The sequence below is a fragment of the Ammospiza caudacuta genome, chromosome 2 (genome assembly GCF_027887145.1).
Source record: "Ammospiza caudacuta isolate bAmmCau1 chromosome 2, bAmmCau1.pri, whole genome shotgun sequence".
NCBI classification, from domain to species: domain Eukaryota; kingdom Metazoa; phylum Chordata; class Aves; order Passeriformes; family Passerellidae; genus Ammospiza; species Ammospiza caudacuta.
The window spans coordinates 15420992-15439584 of NC_080594.1; the positions used below are offsets into that span (position 1 = coordinate 15420992).

General features: G+C 45.0%; 1 protein-coding gene across 1 annotated transcript in view; it reads left to right on the forward strand.

Moving 5' to 3' along the window:
* Positions 1-12360: 12360 nt before the first annotated feature.
* MOGAT2 (monoacylglycerol O-acyltransferase 2) overlaps positions 12361-18593 on the forward strand; it is a 28285-nt gene continuing 22052 nt past the window's right edge. Inside the window, exon 1 of the mRNA XM_058799959.1 lies at positions 12361-12454. Coding sequence (XP_058655942.1) covers positions 12361-12454 — 94 coding nt within the window. The remainder of the gene's footprint in view (positions 12455-18593) is intronic.

Consider the following 18593-nt stretch of genomic DNA (forward strand, 5'->3'; position numbering starts at 1 on the left):
TGTTCACAAGTTCTTAATAATGGCTGATCGGGTCTATTACAAAATGAATTATTTATTGAATAGGCACAAAATTAACAGATATAACACTTTGAACAGATTACTTACTACACAGGAAAAAACAAAACCAACTCCTAGTAGATAAAATACAGTGCACAATAAAAAGGTACCTATATTAGAGCTAGCTAAGAGATAGTATAGATTAGGATTCAGTGTAACTTACCACCACATTGATGATGGAGTACACACAGAATTCTTTCACTCAGTTTTCAGGGAAGTATCCACAGAATTTGCATCTAAACTCTGGGGAGAAGTCATTCACATTTCCAAGGTGTGTGTAGGAGGCTTCTGCCTCTGTGAGAGTTTGTGTAGCTTTTATAGTTTGCAAACTGAAGTGTCTCTCAGTCAGGAATTCCAGCTTATCTCCCCACATCTTGTTCCCAAGGCCAGTTGTTTATTGGGAATCCCACCTGACAGAGAGAAATAACTCACCAGGTAGGCAAGCTGCCCTGTGTTAGCTCATCAATTCATGTAGGGCAGGGAGAATGTCTGGAGCTGTGCACCATCTGATGGATAGAGCAGATAAGCTCTACTGTGGTGGGGGGGAAGTCCTGCCCCAGGAGTTGAAGACAGTGAGCAGGTTCCCCATTTTCTCCAGGTTGAAAGGTGAAAAGGAGCCTTTTTTCCTCCAGGTTGAACCCCCCCTTATCCCTCAGCCACTCCTCATGTTCCAGACCCTTCCCCAGCTCCATTCCCTTCTCTACATGGTCCAACTCCTCAATGTCCTTGTCAGAGTGAGGGGCCCAGAACTGTCCCCAGGACTGGATGTGCCTCAGCAGGGCTCAGCACAGTGGGATGGTCACTGCCCTGGTCCTTTTTGGACACACCATTGCTGACAGATGGAGTGCCCTTGTCCTTTTGCCTATCTGGGCACACCTAGGATCATGTTTAGCCACTCTCAGCCTGCACCCCTTGGTAGTTTTCAAGCAGCTGCAGGGGAGCTGTGGGGGCTCCAATGAATCATCATGAAAGTGCTGTTGTCAGACCCCAGCTCTGTGTTTCCATGCACACTACAGGTAAATGGCAAACAGCTTTTGCATTTGTTATAGATGAGTAATGGGATGATTGCCTCTCACAATTAAGGGATGAGTATTGTGGGTACGTTAAGAGAAGCTTTATTGATGTACAGTTAAGTTATTGTGGTTTGTTGTTCAGATGTCCTCTGTTCTGCCCACAGTCCCCTTCCCCTCCTGGTATTGTTGCCACCAGACAGCCTCAGTTGTCAGGGCTGTCCAAGACATGTGGAGGGAAGGCATGTACCTGTGAGAAACAACTGCTTACTTGATAAATTTAAAAAGATTTATTAAACCTTAACAAAAATACAACAAAGGACTACATATGGAAAAAGCTGCAGCACTGGGAACTGCTCTCATGCACGTCATGTGTCCAGTTCATCTTCCAGATGGATGCTCAGTCTTTTATACCCTGGGGGTTGCACCAGCCGGCCCAGCCCTCCCAAAGTCTGTCACTCAGCTCTTCTTTGCCATTTATCAGTGGAGATTGCTCTCTTGTGACTCCATTGGAGGTCAGGTGTTGCCGTGCTGCACCCCCTGAGCAACCCCTGAGCTTTTCCATTCCCCACTGCCCCATGCCAGGGACACCTGTGCAGCTTCTTTGTACCTGTCCTGGACAGCCCCGGCTGTGTGACGGCAGCAATACAGGGGGAAGGGAACTGTGGGGAGAGCAGAGGGCATCTAAACTACAGTAACATAACTGTACATCACTAAAGCTGTTCTTAATATTCACACAATAGTTATCTTTTAATTGTGAGATTCAATCATCTCATTATCCATCTACAGCATATCCAGCCCCTTGCACGGGGCAGTTGGGAATGGGGAAAGCTTGTTGCTGGGGGGCACACCATGACAACACCTGACCTCTAATCAAGTTGCAAGAAAGTCTCCACCAAAGGAGGATGAAGAAGAAGTTAACTGGTAGATTTTGGCGGGGGGACCAGGGTTGCCTAGTGCAACCCCTGGGGCATAAAAGGCAGAGCAGCCATTTTGTAGACAAGCACATGGCGGCTGGTAATGCGCTCCCAGCTCGCTGCTATTTTTCCTTATTCCGTCCTTTGTTGTGTTGTGTAAATGTTTAAGAAACCTTTGAAATTTTTAAAAGTGAGTGGTTGTTTCTCACACATTGAATGGACTATGGTATTACAAAAAAAATGTATATATGTATAGAAACAGGAACAAGGAAAATTGGAAAAGAATGACCTTATGATGGTGACCCAAGGTCTGGAAGGAAGATGTGCAATCAAAGTACTGCAATGGGATCAAGCTTTCTGACTGGTGAAGTTCAAGACTGTGTTTATTTTTAAATGGTCTCAATAATTTCATTTATCTTAAAGCTGCCATGGTGATTTTTGAGAGTGTGAACCCAGTCTTGCTCTGAGAACTGCTGCCCACAGAGGCCTTGTGCATGTTTGTGGACTTTCCTGCAGAAAACCTTTCGAAGTGTGTTAAGAAGGATGAAGAAAGTCTCACAGATATGTATGCTTGGCAGAAAGATTTTTAAATGTAGAGTCTGAAGAAAGAATAGAAATGAAAGCAAGTTTTGATATAGAAGGAAAGAATTGCTGAACCAGTTTTACTGGATAACCAAGAAAGCAAAGGGTATGTTAGTTAGAAGGGGTTTTTATGACTTAGAGCAAAGGATAAACCCACCTCAAACAAGAAGATGTTTTTACCAAGCAGAAAGATAGCACAGGCAAACAAGCCTGCCAATGCTGCAAGTAGAAAAAAGGTCTCAGAATTTTCCACTGCAAAAAAACTGAAAAACAACTTCTAGTTTAAACTGTAACATACTAACTTTTAGTGACTGGAGAATAGTAACATGAATATGGTAATTATAGTAGTTATGATAGGCTACAGATAAAAGTTAAAGTATAGATTGGTTCTTCTGTATTAAGATGCTCAGCAAAGAAAAGTATATAATGCAATGTAACCAAAACCAAAGGGTCTCCAGGCCTGCCTGCAGCTGGAGCTGGCAGCTGTGGGCACAGGCTCTGTCACCCAGGACCCTGGACTGCTGTAATGTATTGGATACAATAAACTGCATTTTGGAGAGTGACCTGGAGTCCTGCATCCCTCATTCAAGCTCATATTAATGGCGCCCACGTTTTAGTTGGCAAAGTCTGACTTATGGGCAGTAAGAGACCTCCTGGTGAACTCAGAAGGAAGCAGCTGCAGGGATCAGGCACCTGAAGGAGGGTGACCAGAGCCCGGACAGGAATTGCTGCTGGACAGTACCTGGATCGGAGCCCCAGTGTGCAGCACCTGCTGCATAGCTGAACAGAAGGTGAGCACTGGGAATAACAGGGCAAAATAGGTCTGTCACTCAGAGGGATGTGTATCAGCATTTAAAATCTTTGATTAAATCCAGTCCAAGTAAATTACCAAAAAAGTAAATTAAAAATCTTCTAGCATGCACTGTGGAAAATGCGTATTTTATGCTTGGCTTTTTGCAAATATTAAAATGAATATTATATGTGTTATGTTAGAAAGTAATGCTGTATTAATTTTCTTAAGTAGTGGGTTAAATATAGTTTTAGCTTATAACATAATGTTAAAATAGAAACTATGCTATGTAGGATACTTTTTCTAAAGAAAGGACTCACAGCGAGATAGCAGCCACAGGATACCTAAATCTTTCAGAGAAAGGGAATTTATTGCTCCATTATCAGAAGAAACGAACTTTTCCTGCCTCGCTCAAGCAGAACGACGCCGTCAGGATTAAGAGGAAGAAGCTGACACTGACCAGACAGAATCCTGTGTTTGAATGGAATTTATGCATCATGTATGAGGTGTATGAATATGCAACAGGCTGTTGTTTTTAAGGGTTAATCCTCTGTTAACGGGTGTCCTTTTTGGGCTTATGCTGCCCAGAAAAAGGTACCCGGACTGTCTGTAACTCTTTTTTTTAATTGTCTCATATTGTCCTAATCCTACTTGTCCAAGTTTTAATTACTCTAATTATTTTACTATTTTTATAACCATTTTGTTACCATTAAACTTTTAAAATTTTAAAAACGAGTGACTGGCGTTTTTCCCATGCACTGAGATCAAATACACAAATGCCGATCCCAGTCTCTACACCAGAGACTACGGGGACTCCGTAGGGGTCAAAATATTCAATGCTATTTCTCGCCGCGACAAAGCAGCGGATTTAGCCCCCGCTTGCCGCACGCTGGTAGAAATCTTTTGCAGCCTTTCCCCCCTGCCATTCCACCTGGATCCTCCTCCCCGTTTCCAGGTTCTGGGGAGGAAACGCTCCCTCACTTTCCAGCCTCGCCCAGGTTCTGCAGCCGCGGGGAGCGGGGGCAGGGACGGAAGGAAACCGCAACTGCGGCTGCGGTGGCGGAGGTAAAATAACCTGGAAACTGTTCTGCCTCAGGAGATGAGGCTGAGCCTTGAAATACAAGACTAAGAAACCCCGAGAAACAACCAGATTTGTTTAAAAACGACCCCAGGCACTCCCCAGTGCCTACAGGAGAGGTTTCAACCCCAAAAGAAATGGCGAGCCCCTCCGGAAATTGAGGAAATTACAGAGAGGGTTTTACACCAGGGCAGCCCCCACGGCCCGGGCACCGCGACCCTGCGGGCGCTGCGGGCGCTCGGTGCACCCAAGGCGGGAAGGACCGGGATGGGGCGGGGAGTTGAATCCGTAGGGACAGCAGGACCCGCCACTGTGAAAAATGCGTGTTTGATGCTTGGCTTTCCGCAAATATTAAAATGAATATTTTATGTGTTATGTGAGAAAGTTATGCTGTATTATTAAATATAGTTTTAGGTTATAACATAATGTTAAAATAGAAACTATGCTATGTAAGATACTTTTTTTAAAGAAAGGACTCGCACTGAGATAGCAGCCACAGGACACCTAAATCTTTCAGAGAAAGAGAATTTATTGCCCCATTATCAGAAGAAACAAACTTCTTCCCACCTCACTCAGCCCTGAAGACGCCGTCAGGATTCAGAGGAAGAAGCTGACTCTGACCAGACAGAATCCTGTATTTGAATGGAATTTGTGCATCATGTATGAGGTGTATGAATATGCAACAGGCTGTTGTTTTTAAGGGTTAATCCTCTGTTAACGGGTGTCCTTTTTTGGGCTTATGCTGCCCAGAAAGAGGTACCCGGACTGTCTGTAACTCTTTTTTGTTTATTGTCTCATATTGCCCTCATTCAAATTGTCCAAATTATTATTACTCTAATTATTTTACTATTTTTATAACCATTTTATTACTATTAAACTTTTAAAATTTTAAAAACATGTGATTGCCATTTTTCACAGCCACCACCACCAAGAATCACTGAGGGAGCCAAAAAATCACCCCCCAGATATCCTACTCTTGAAGCTAGCAAGGCTTTACAGAAAATTACCAATGGTCTGCAAAATAGACAAACACATCGCTATGTTCCAGATAAACCTTCTTTCCTTGCAGTCCTAGGAGAAACACTGAGACTGTATGGCCTCATATTTCAATGGGACTCCTCTCAAAATGATCCTTTGTTGATAACTGAATGGGTTTTTCTTGCTTACAGGTCACCAAAGATAATCTTCCCATCTTTAGAGATGATTTCTCAAATTAACATCAAAGTGCAAGGCTTCTTTCTATAGCAGGTGACAAATCTGCAATCATCCGTTTACCTATGATTGAATCCTATTTTGATTGGGCAATGCAAAAATCAGAAGATTTGCTGTATGCTTTGTTAGATTTTCCACGTGCTTGCTCCATTCATTATCCAGCACACAATTTGATCAAAGCTATATATTATGCTACAAAGAGAAACCCCTGATCAGTGAAGAGCCTTTAGATGCAGGTACTCTCTTCACTGATGGGTCAGGACAAGCACACAAAGCAGTAATTACATGGCAAAATAAAAACACTCAATCCTGGGAACCAGATGTTCAAAAAGTCCAAGGTTCTTCTCAGATTATTGAATTGGCAGCAGTTGCAAGAGCATTTCAGCTCTTCCCAGAACCTTTTAACCTAGTCACTGATTCAGCATATGTTGCTAACATTGTAAAGAGGATCGAAGGGTCTGTTTTAAAAGATGTTTAGCAACAACAAATTGTGTTTTGGCTCACCTGTCTTTCTCAAATTTTGTTACACAGGACTAATCCTTATTTTGTTGCTCACATCAGAGCTCACTGTGGTCTCCCAGGATTTATGGCAGAAGGGAATGCACGATCTGATGCATTGGCATCCGCAGCGTGTGATGAGGGAACTGCAGGAGACATTGAAGATTGCATTTCTGTGCTTCCTGCAGCTACCTTGCCTAACATTGTTGAACAAGCTAAATTGAGTCATGCCTTTTTTCACCAAAATGCACAGGCCCTCAGATGAGATTTTCACATCTCCCTACAGCAAGCACAAGCCATTGTAAAGGCTTGCCCTGACTGCCAACTTGTCCAACCTGTCCCTTCTACAGGAATCACCAACCCAAGAGGGTTGGAAAGTTTGCAGAAATTGCAAACAAATGTCATAAAGTACCCTTCTTTTGGGAAGCTTAAAAACATCCATGTCTCTATTGACACATTTACAAATGCAGTTTTTGCTTCTGTACATACAGGAGAAACAGCTATGCATGTTTGCCAGCATTTTTCACAAGCATTTTCCTCATTAGGTGTCCCTCAAGAAATTAAAACTGGTAATGGCCCTTCATATGCTTCACAAGAATTGGCCTCATTTTTAAATGACTGAGGTGTTCACCATACAGAAGTGGATCTGTGTTGCTGTTTCAGGACTTGCTGCACTGAGAGCTGTTAGAGAAATGAGCTGTTCTTAATATAACAGGGAAGTTTTGTGGGAAGAAGGATGTGGACCTATTGGAATGAGTCCAGAGGAGGCCACTAAAATGATCACAGGGCTGAAGCCCATCTATTGTGGAGACAGGCTGGGAGAGATGGAGGTGTTCAGACTGGACAAGAGAATCACAGAACCACGAGGTTGGAAGAGACCTTCAAGATTATTGAGTCCAACCCATGCCCCAACACCTCAACTAAACCACGGCACTGAGTGCCACATCCAGTCTTTCTTTACACACACCCAGGGATGGTGACTCCACCACCTACCTGGGCAGATCATTCCAGTATTTTTTCACCCTTTCCGTAAAAACTTTTTCGTAATATCTAATCTGTATTTCCCTTGATGCAGCTTAAGCCTGTGTCCTCTCATTCTGTCCATTGCTGCATGGAGAAAGAGACCAACCCCACCTGACTGCACCCACCTTTCAGGGAGTTGTAGAGAGCAATAAGGTCACCCCTGAGTCTCCTTTTCTCCAGGCTAAACACCCCCAGCTCCCTCAGTGGTTCCTCACAGGGTTTGTGTTCCCAGCCCCTCTCCAGCCTCGTTGCCTCCTCTGGACGCGCTCAAGCATCTCAAGGTCCTTCCCAAACTGAGGGGCCAGAACTGGACACAGCACTCAAGGTGTGGCCTCACCAGTGCCCAGTGCAGGGGCAGAATGACCTCCCTGCTCCTGCTGGCTCCTCTTGCTCCTGGTAAAACACCTCACAACAACCATTAGTTCCTTTGTTCTCTTATTTTTCCAGTAAATTGCTTAGGCAGGACTTTTTGGCTTCTGTCCAGTTGGCTATCCTTAAGTTTGAGGTGAAGTCACTTCGGAGCTTTTTTCCTTTTCAAGGAGACAAAGGATAATTTTGTCACTCCGTCAACAGGGGGCACATTCCTACAGGCCTGGTCTTCCATGAGAATCCAGTGGAAAAGAAAGCTTCTCCTCTGGGAATGCAGTGGGAAAAGTCTGCCTGTGGTGTTCCAACTTCCAGTAATATCCGGGTAGGAATGCTTGACTCCAACCCCTGGGCAGGGCATCTCACAATGGATGATCTAATTTTATCAGTCCTGCAGTGACACTCAATGGCCCATTAACAGAAGATCTCTCCCAGAGAGAGGATGGGTCATGGAAGAGATAAAGGAAAAGTGCCCCACCTGGTTTTAACAGGTGGCCCAATTAACAGAAGAAACCGCCCCACATGTAACACACAGCAGTAGAAGACACACCCCCAGCCACATCTTGCATTTGCAACCGAAGACAATTCTCGTTCAGGCATCAGCAATGGAAAAGCATCATCAAGTAAAATCCATTAGCTCTAATCAGCAGAATTGATGTGCTGGCTGCAAACATCTCTGAGAGAGGATGAGAGTAAATTAGAAAAAAAAAAATCTGTTTTTAAATGACAGCCACCATGGCAGGAACGAGGAATTCCTACTCTAGCCTCCTCTGGGAAAAGGATGTGGCCTAGTGTGATGCCACATTGAGGGACATGGGGTGGCCGAGGATATAGGTGTCATACAGCATCAGACTGCATCAGTCTGGGGCACGATCCTACCAAAAATGTTATTATTAGGAAGAAATTCCTCCCTCTGAGGGTGGCATTGCAAAGATTCCCCAGAGAAACTGTGACTAATCCATCCCTGGAAGTATTGGACAGGACTTGGAACAACCCACTCTAGTGGAAGGTGTCCTTGCTCGTGGCAGGGAGTGCAACAGGATGATCTTTAAGGTCTCTGTCAACCCAAACAACGCTGTGATTGTATGATCGTGCTAAAGGCACCATGGTGTTGTACAAAGCAGAGCAACACCAATATTTTGCAGCCCCCAAAATCACCAGTGACTTTGAGCAGAGCACCAGGCAGTGGTTCCTGGTCAAGCACCCCCTGTGCAACAATAACCAGGATGTTTTGGAAGCTGATTAATAAGGTACCTGATAAACCTTCTTCTCCTGGCATCCTCACATGAGGGAGTGGCATCCTCACAGGGCAACTTTCAGTCAAACCTAAGCTGATGGAGACCATCCAGGGACATTTTTGGTAGCTTCTCCTGCACTTTGTGATGGCACAAAGAGCAAGATGACTGGCAATGACCATGGGAGCAGATGCTTCTGTCTCTGCAGGATCTGATGACAAAGGTGGACTGGCTTCCTTTCTCACACCACCAGCTGACATCTCATCACATGCTGTCTGTACACATTCTCCCCCACAATTAACACACACATATCCACCAGTTCTTTTAGGAAATAATGCTATGGCATTGTGAGAACAGCACAGCAAAGCTCAGGGCAAGACCTTACGGGAGTGCACTGTGGGTTTATTCAGGGAAAACACCCTGCAGTGGTAGCCATCACAAAGGCAGGCACCTAACTCCTTGGTAATCACTGATGAGAGGCAGAGGAAGGGGATGGCAGCTCATCCCATTGCTCCCAGGAGATCGCTGACAAAAGCTGGGATGAAGTGAAAAGGAGGAATAAAATCAGGTAGGAGCCTCACATCTTCTTAGGAGCATTTTCCCTCCATTTTGTAGGAATGGAGATGCCCTGGGCTAAAGGCAGGTGAGACTCCATCTCCAAAGGCAGAGCCAGACCACACTTGCAGCTCCCTCTGTGCAGAGTGCTCAGCTCCACAGTGCCCCAGGGAGATGCAGGAAAGCTCCATTTGCTCTGCCTCTTCCAGGCATTCCCTCTGCTCTGCAGGACATGTCCTGGCACCAATCCCTCCCATGGCCAGCATCTGTCACCAGGGACAGGAGAATATGACAACACTGCAGGTGACAATTTAAAGGGGAGTTTTAGTGGCCTCTCACATCTTAAATCATTTTATGATCATGCACAGCTTCTTCCTGGTGGGTTCACAGGGTTCAGCCTGGGGTGTTCTCGTTTTCATTGCCAAACTTGCTTATGGTTCATGTGTGTTGTGAGAGTGTTTTGAGGCCAAGTGGGACAGGAGCCAAAGCAAATCCATATCTGAGTGTTGCATAAAGAGAATAATTGAAATGCATAAAAAAAAATTTTGACCAATAAATCAAGTGCTCCAAAGTACATCAAATTCTTTAATGGAAATCACTGGCATAACACAGCCAGAATAAGAAGTGATTTCATCACAGGTATATTGCTCCACTAAGTAACAATGGCCACTGAGAGAGGTGTTACAGAAGATGACTTATTGAGAGATAAAAGTAGCTTAATTTTCCCAAACTAAATGCAAGCCATGGGAGATTTAACAAATGCCTGTATATAACTGAAAAGGGAAAAGCCAAGGGGAATGTGGTTGGAGCTTTGTCATGGCCCAAGTTGTGCAAATGCCTGAGTGGGTTAGGAAATAAGACTGATTAAGGTATCAGGATATAAGATACAGAGATCAGAGCTCAGTGTTTGGGCATGTCTGAATGGTTAGCAAGTCCTGAGACACAGCTCTGCTCTTCCCTAAAACAGGAAGGAGGAGGCTGGGGGGGAAGGACACCTTCTTTCTCTGTATAACTTCCTGACAGGAGCCAGGAGAGGGTCAGTCTTCTCACAGGGAACAAGAGACAGGATCTGAGGAAAAGGCCTCAAGTTGTTTAAATCGAAAATCAGGAAAAATTATTTCCCAAAAGGATTGTTGGGCCCTGGAACAGGCTGCTCAACAATCTGTGTTGTGGTGGAGTCCCCATTACTGGAGGGATTTAACAGATGTGTGGATGTGGCACCTGGGGACATGGGTTAGTGGTGGCCTTGGCAGTGCTGGTGGAATGGTAGGACTCCCTGATCTTAGAGATCTTCTCCAACCTAAATTATTCATTATTCTGTGATTCAGAGAATTTAAGTTCTATTTTATCTATACTCAGCAAGGAGATGCATCTCTTTCAGTTCCTCCTGAGTGGAAATCTGTGATTTCTCTCTTAATTAAGCAGAAGTTTTCGAAGTCCTCCATAAGTATTTCTTTTTCTCTCCTCAATTAAGAAAGTAGAAAGACAAAAAGCAAATTACATAACCACAGCATGGCAGGACATAAATATTTATTACCCAGCTGAGCATTGCTTGACTCCTTGGTCAGATCTTCCATGGGCAGCATGTTCCAGGGCTTGAAAACTGTTTTAGGGAAGGAATTTTCCCTAATAAGCAATCTAACCCCTTCTTGGTCCCACCATCCACCTCTCTGACAATGCTGATGTTACAGAGTCCAGGAAGACCAGGAGCCCTGGGCACACAGATCTCCCCACAGAATTATGGAAATCACTGATGGTTTCTCATCAGAAAACATCCTGTCTCCAGGTAACAGTGCTGAAAGAAGTAAAAACCTCTTTTGCTTTCTTGAAGCAGTCAGCCTACTGACATTTGCAGTAGAAGACAAAAGATGGGGAGAGATTTGAGTGAAATCTAAACCAGTTTTAGCTCAGTTAAAGCAACCAATACTTTTAGTAAGAGATCCCTAGGGGTTTCACCAGAGCCCTGTTATCCTAGTGATTTGGGGAAACTGAGTCTAACAGATGCCTTGAAGTCCAGCATCTTCCTAGGCCTGACAAAGGGGAGGGATTATTTTTCAGCTAACATCCCTGATTTGCTTCTGACAAAGGTTGTTTTTAGTTTTATTCTGTAATTCTTGGCTGCAGTGATCTTGGGATTTGAAATGCCCCTTAGACATGTGAGTGAAGCCTTTGTAGATGGCCAGTGCTTTCACAGTGCTCATTGTTTAGTTCACAGTATTATTCTCTATCCTGGTTACAATGAGACCTTTGGGTTTCCCAGCCCTCTGATGAGATGATTTTGTTGCTTACCTGAGGGGCTTGTCAGTTTCTGGAGGATTTTTTTCCCCCCAAAATTTCTAAATTTTTTCCCCACATAGTCAATTGCATCTCTTTGCACATGACAAGGTAGAGGCTCAGGCTGTGCACCTGCTTGGAGATACAAATGCAAATCAGGAGGAGTATTTCCTTTCTCTATACAAATGTGTGCACGGATGCACATGGAAACTCACGTGCCCCATCCATCCACCATCCACCCATGTCTTGGCAGAGGCATGAGGCTCATGTTCCCTGTGCTCAGCAGTGACACACCCTTGTTTTATCTCCCCATCTCCTTCACATCACCTGTGAACAAAAGTGACCTGTCTGTGCCCATCCCTTCTGCTTGTCCCTTCCTGCCATGCACAGGGTGATTTGTAGGGGAAGGGGGAAAATAAAACTGGCTTATGGGCCTCACTGTCTCTGCCAATATCCAAATATAGCAAAATTTGAAAGAGACATGATCTTTTGAAAGCAGGATTGGGTCTTGAATGGAGTTTACTTTCCAGATTTGGGTGGAAGAAGGATGAAATTGTCACCATCGAACAATGTTGTGAGTCATGATGGTATAAAGTCCACGACACCTCCCTCTGCTCCCTGTATGGAATGGTGCTGAGTGCAGCCACCACTGTGAGGATGTTGCACAATCCCTTCTACTGTAACACTGGGCAGATATTGACTTTGCACTTTGCATTCACCACTTGCTTCCTTCTCCTTGCGAGCCGTGCATGCAGAGGCCAAGATGAAAATTGAGTTTGCTCCGCGGTCTGTGCCACTTCAGAGAAGGCTTCAGACAGCAGCAGTGGCTCAATGGGTCTGCAGCTTCCTGGGTCTAGGTAAGAGACATCTCTCTTTCCTTTTGCTGAGAAACCAGAGAAGTTTTCCATAGAACTGCAGTATGGTTTGGGTTGGAAGGGACCTTAAAGATCATCCAGTTACAATCCCCTACATTTTTCTGCAGCACTCTGATATGGATTTGCTTTGGCTCCTGTCCCACTTGGCCTCAAAACACTCTCACAACACACATGAACCATAAGCAAGTTTGGCAATGAAAACGAGAACACCCCAGGCTGAACCCTGTGAACCCACCAGGAAGAAGCTGTGCATGATCATAACATGATTTAAGATGTGAGAGGCCACTAAAACTCCCCTTTAAATTGTCACCTGCAGTGTTGTCATATTCTCTTGTGCCTGGTGATAGATGTTAGCCATGGGAGGGATTGGTGCCAGGACATGTCCTGCAGAGCAGAGGGAATGCCTGGAAGAGGCAGAGCAAATGGGGCTTTCCTGCATCTCCCTGGGGCACTGTGGAGCTGAGCACTCTGCACAGAGGGAGCTGCAAGTGTGGTCTGGCTCTGCCTTTGGAGATGGAGTCTCACCTGCCTTTAGCCCAGGGCATCTCCATTCCTACAAAATGGAGGGAAAATGCTCCTAAGAAGATGTGAGGCTCCTACCTGATTTTATTCCTCCTTTTCACTTCATCCCAGCTTTTGTCAGCGATCTCCTGGGAGCAATGGGATGAGCTGCCATCCCCTTCCTCTGACTCTCATCAGTGATTACCAAGGAGTTAGGTGCCTGCCTTTGTGATGGCTACCACTGCAGGGTGTGTTTTCCCTGAATAAACCCACAGTGCACTCCCGTAAGGTCTTGCCCTGAGCTTTGCTGTGCTGTTCTCACAATGCCATAGCATTATTTCCTAAAAGAACTGGTGGATATCTGTGTACTGGGTGTGGGGGAGAATGTGTACAGACAGCATGTGATGAGATGTCAGCTGGTGGTGTGAGAAAGGAAGCCAGTCCACCTTTGTCATCAGATCCTGCAGAGATAGAAACATCTGCTCTCATGGTCATTGCCAGTCATCTTGCTCTTTGTGACATCACAAAATGCAGGAGAAGCCATCAAAAGTGTCCCTGGATGGTCTCCAATAGCTTAAGTTTGACTGAAAGTTGCCCTGTGAGGATGCCACTCCCTCATGTGAGGATGCCAGGAGAAGAAGGTTTATCAGGTACCTTATTAATCAGCTTCCAAAACATCCTGGTTATTGTTGCACAGGGGGTGCTTGACCAGGAACCACTGCCTGGTGCTCTGCTCAAAGTCACTGGTGATTTTGGGGGCTGCAAAATATTGGTGTTGCTCTGCTTTGTACAACACCATGGTGCCTTTAGCACGATCATATAATCACAGAGTGGTTTGGGTTGACAGAGACCTTAAAGATCATCCTGTTGCACTCCCTGCCACGGGCAAGGACACTTCACTAGAGTGGGTTGTGGGTTGCTCCAAGCCCCATTCCAACATGGCCTTGAACAGGGCCCCAGGGATGGGGCAGCCACAACTTAATTGAGCAATCTGTGCCAGCATTTTTGGCTTCTTCTCACCACCTGATCAGAGCAGGGTGGCACTAAGGAAGTGCATGGCTGCTTGCCTATGCATGGGAATATTTACAGGTCTTTTGCATCATCTAAACTGGGTAGGGTTTTCTACTTCTCTTGCTCTTTAGGTTTAGAGTTTTCGTGGTTTAAGGTGTTGGTCTGCTTGGTGTTAGGAATGAGAAATAGAATTACCACGCTTGAGGAATGGTACCATAGGAGGAATATTGGTGACTCTGCTTGTTTAGCCCTGGGAACAGACACTTCACTTTTTAGAGACGCCCCTGCACATTCTAAAATGTCATTTTTCCAAGAAAACCCAAACAGTTTGAGGAAAAGACACATCAGCAGACTGAGACACAGACAAAGTCACTGCCTGGTGGAGGGCATCAGGTGCTGATGGAAATGACACAGGTGCTGTTTTGGATGGGATACACAGGGAAATGATGATGGGAGACACAGAGGCACATTATCAGTGGAGTGGAAAAACTGCCTGGGGACATTTACAGCCCATCAGGCTGGAACATGGCAGTGTTTCCTAGTTTTATGGAAATAAAACTATCAGAGGGTAGGTTATCAGTATAAAATATCTGGGGCCATTTACAGCCCATCAGGAGCCAAGATGAAAGGTAACATCACAGAGCTTCCCATTGTTATGCCAGTTGTGAATCTCAGATGGAGTGTGTGTAAATCTCCTCCTTTGCTGCAGGACAGCTGCTGACTAGCTCAAAACACAGCAGATCTTTGTACACAAACATCTCCAGAACTATACCTGCACAGAAAGCACAGGCTGTGCTTCAGACTCCCACTCAGTTTCTGAGATGGGCCCTTCCAAAATCTGCCACAGACCTGAGCCTGAATGGCCGCCTTTGCACCAGTATCTGATGGACCAGAGGAGTGTGAAATACTGGTCCAGATATCCTCTCTTTAGCTCTTTAAATGCTTCTTGGTGTAGGATTGGCTTATGCTAAATGTCAGGAAAATTACTCCACAAACACCAGAGGTTTATGTCCAAAAAGGAGGCAGAGAAGTCCTGTAACTTCATTCAAATAAAGGGAGAGGCCATGAGACATTCCCCTGGGGTCTCTCAAATTTTTAAAGCACACAGCCTCCTTTTTATCATAATTTCCTGGGCACATTTCCCTCTCTCTTTCCCCATTGGCTGAGGTACTTGAGAGGTACAGACTTCCTGAAATGCCTAATACTTAAGACACCCTTCCAATGTATTCTCCCCAGGCCCTTTCTTTTCCTTGTATCAATCAGTGGAATTCCTAAGGAATTTATGATTTTTCCAATTGTTTCTGTCACCTCTGAGTATTCAGTTTTATTTATCAGCAGACCTACAGTTTATTTGTAAAGACAAATCTATCTCCTTCCATTCATCAATCAGTGGAATCTTTCCCATTGTTTCTTTTAGCTCTCTCAGTGCTAGTTTTATCTACTAGCAGACCCACAGCTTGTTTGTAAAGACAAATCCCTCATTCCTTTCAATCTCTCCTGTTTTATTTTCTCAGTAATTGTCTTTACAAACTTAAGTTATAATTTACCTATTTTTCTGTTCCTGGATCTCTTTTGGTATTGCAATTATTTGCAGCAACATAATTTTCTGTCCTTTTGTAGCTATTTCTGGATCAGTGGGGATGGCTACTACCTGTAATATTTGATCACATGTTGAATAAGTTGCACTAAGCAAGGGATCATGCCTGGTAAAAAGATTAGAGTTGCTATAGCACAAAAGAGGAAAAAGCATTTGTTTAACCCATAGTCCACCAGGTAGCCACAAACACATGTCCCAATCACATCCTTTCCACATTGGGACCAGTACATGAGCTAAATTTCTAATTCCTTTTGTGATTTGTTTCACCACTTTTCTATTTGCAAAAAGCAGTTTGAGGCATTTAATTTTCCTCACACTCTCCCTTCTTCTGCTAACAAATAATCTAATACCATCTGATGTTGAAATATTGCATTCCTCATTTGAGTGGATTTGTCAGCAAGGTGGTCAACAGCTGTAGCTGTCTGGTTGGTTATTATTTCAAAGACAGATTGTAACCTAATTATCCAATTTAAATTATAAATAGGTTCTCTGGCATCTGATATTAATACATTGGGATTCCAGGTGTTTGCTCCATAGTGTTGCATGATTCACTGAGGTGGCCATTCACCTTTTCCTCACTTTTGGGTGTTCCTTCCATCCAGGGATGCATCAATTGACCACTTTTCTCTAATTAGATCATCATATACCTTGATTACTAACTGATTTCCCTTTTAAAAAGTTTTGCAAGAATTGCAAATAGTTGTGAATTAGGCATTTGAGTTGCTTTTATTTCAGTTTTATCTACTAGCAGACTCACTGTTTCTTTGTAAAGACAAATCCCTCATTCCTTATATAAGTATCACTCTTCTGAACTACACCTTATCCCAGTTTGTGCAATTCAAGAGGCCAGGGGCCATTGCTGGTCACCAGGATGGATGAAACTGCCCTTTTTTTTTTGGAAGAGAAGCGCCAAACAGCCATACTTGGTGCCATTGTGTACTTGTGTTATAAACCCTGGGGGTCTCCCTGAGCAGAAGAGATCCCACTTGTGGTCAATGTTGTAGTGAAGAACAGATCCCACATGTGATCAACATTCTAGTGGAGAACAGATCCCACATGTGATCAACCTTCTGCCACCATAGAACACCTGGCAGGAGGAGACACCAATGTATCCTAGCAAGAGAGATGAAAATCTGGCAATAGCCATGCAGTCTAGGACACAGCTGGCCAGAATGGGACATTTTGGAGTGCTCCATGATTCCCTCTCTGTCCCTGCATCTGAATTTCCTTCCACAGTCCATGATTCAGTTGGGATGAGGTAGAGACGTGGTCACAGTGTTAACAGGCGCTCCAACAGCACATCCCCATTCTCAGCATGGACACAGTTGGGGCTTATGGAGCTTCCAATAAAACAATTTGTACTGGAGGTTTTTCCCTTCTTGGTATCGGGAGCAAACTGGCACTTGACTTTCCAGAGATGGAAATAACTTCTAGAGCCAGCAGAATGACAGCAAATGGCCAGAAGGGAGGAATCCTCTGCAGTTGTAGAAGTTACTTGCAAACACAGGCTCTACCTCCCGCAGGGAAATGCAGTTTGCTCTGAATGAGGATGAGACCCAAACCCACTCATCCTCCCATGGCTGACCTTCAAGAGCTTATTGTCTTTCCCGGGAAGAACTTGATTTGTTGTATGGTGTTTTTTGTGTGTTTTTGCTGGTTTTTTGTTTGTTTGTTGGTTTGGGGGTTTGCATGTTTTGTTTGGTTTGTTTTGGGGTTTATTTTGGGTTTCTTTTGGTGATACAATCTGAAACCAAAAGCAGTTAAGAGGTCACTAAAAAGGTGATAACAAAACCTTATGAAGCAATTCCAGCTGGTTTTGTTCATTTTACAAAGTTTCTTTAAGCCTGGAGATTTCCAACCAAAATATCCTAGTTTAACAACTGCATAAGCCAGATGCTAAGAGATACCTTTATTTTCATCCCATCAGCTGCCAAACACCCCTTGTTGCACTGTTACAATCCTCAGGCACGGAGCTCAGACTTTCTGTGGGCAGGATTTAGCTGTGGGCTGCTCCTTTGTTTGGGAGACAGGTTTGTGCTTCTGCTGCCAGAAGAGGGCTTCTGAAACACCCATTTGGCCAGAGATGCCAGCAGCCCTGACTGCAGGCAGCTGTTGCCATGGCTGTGCAAATGCATCCCCTGAGAAGCCAGGCACTGTGGGAGGGGCTCATGTACCCCTGCAGGATGCTGGGTGAGGGCAGCAGCTTGGCCCCAGTGCCGGCAAGGAGCTCTGCTCCAGCATCCCTTGCAACAGGCAGGCATTGTGCATACTGCTGGTTTTCTTGAGGATGATCCTGACAAGAGCATGGAGACAAAAGGTTCTATTTATTTCAGAGGCTGGAGGAGGAGTGCAGGTTGTAAGAAAGTGTTGCAGGGCGTGGAGTGGGGATCCTATTGCCTTCCCAGTACATGATCTGAGCACTGACCAGTGCCTCCTTGTAATGGAGAGGAACCAGGCTACTGCAGAAAGCTGAAATCAGCAGGCTGGTGCCCAAGCCTGCTGTACTGCTTCCTTCTTCCTCTCTCATTCCCACTCTCCACTGGGCGTGGACACCCATCCAGATACACCATGCCAAGCTATGAGTGCAGAGCTGAACCCTGGCAAACAAACCCAGTGCAGGGCCAGTAGATCTGGGCATGCTGCCTCTGCAGACCCAGCACACCACACCCAGACTTCGAACCTTGGAGTCATCAGGGCTGGCTCAAAGGGCACAGGGTACCAGCAAGATCAGGCTTGCCTGGCAGCTGAGTGTAGTCCACAGCCTGCCCACATCAGCTGTGCCCAAGGGTGCACTATCTGTGTAGGTGGCCACAATCAGGACTGCAGGCTGGCACTGAGGACCTCAGCAATGTGCATCTTGGAGGCATTCAAGGGCAGTTTGGATGGGACTTTGAACAACCTGGTTTAGTGGGAGCTATCCCTGCCCATGGCAGGGCAGTTGAGCTGGATGGTCTTTAAGATCCCTCTAACCCAATGTATTCTGTGATTCTGCAGTGATCTTGCAAGCCCTAC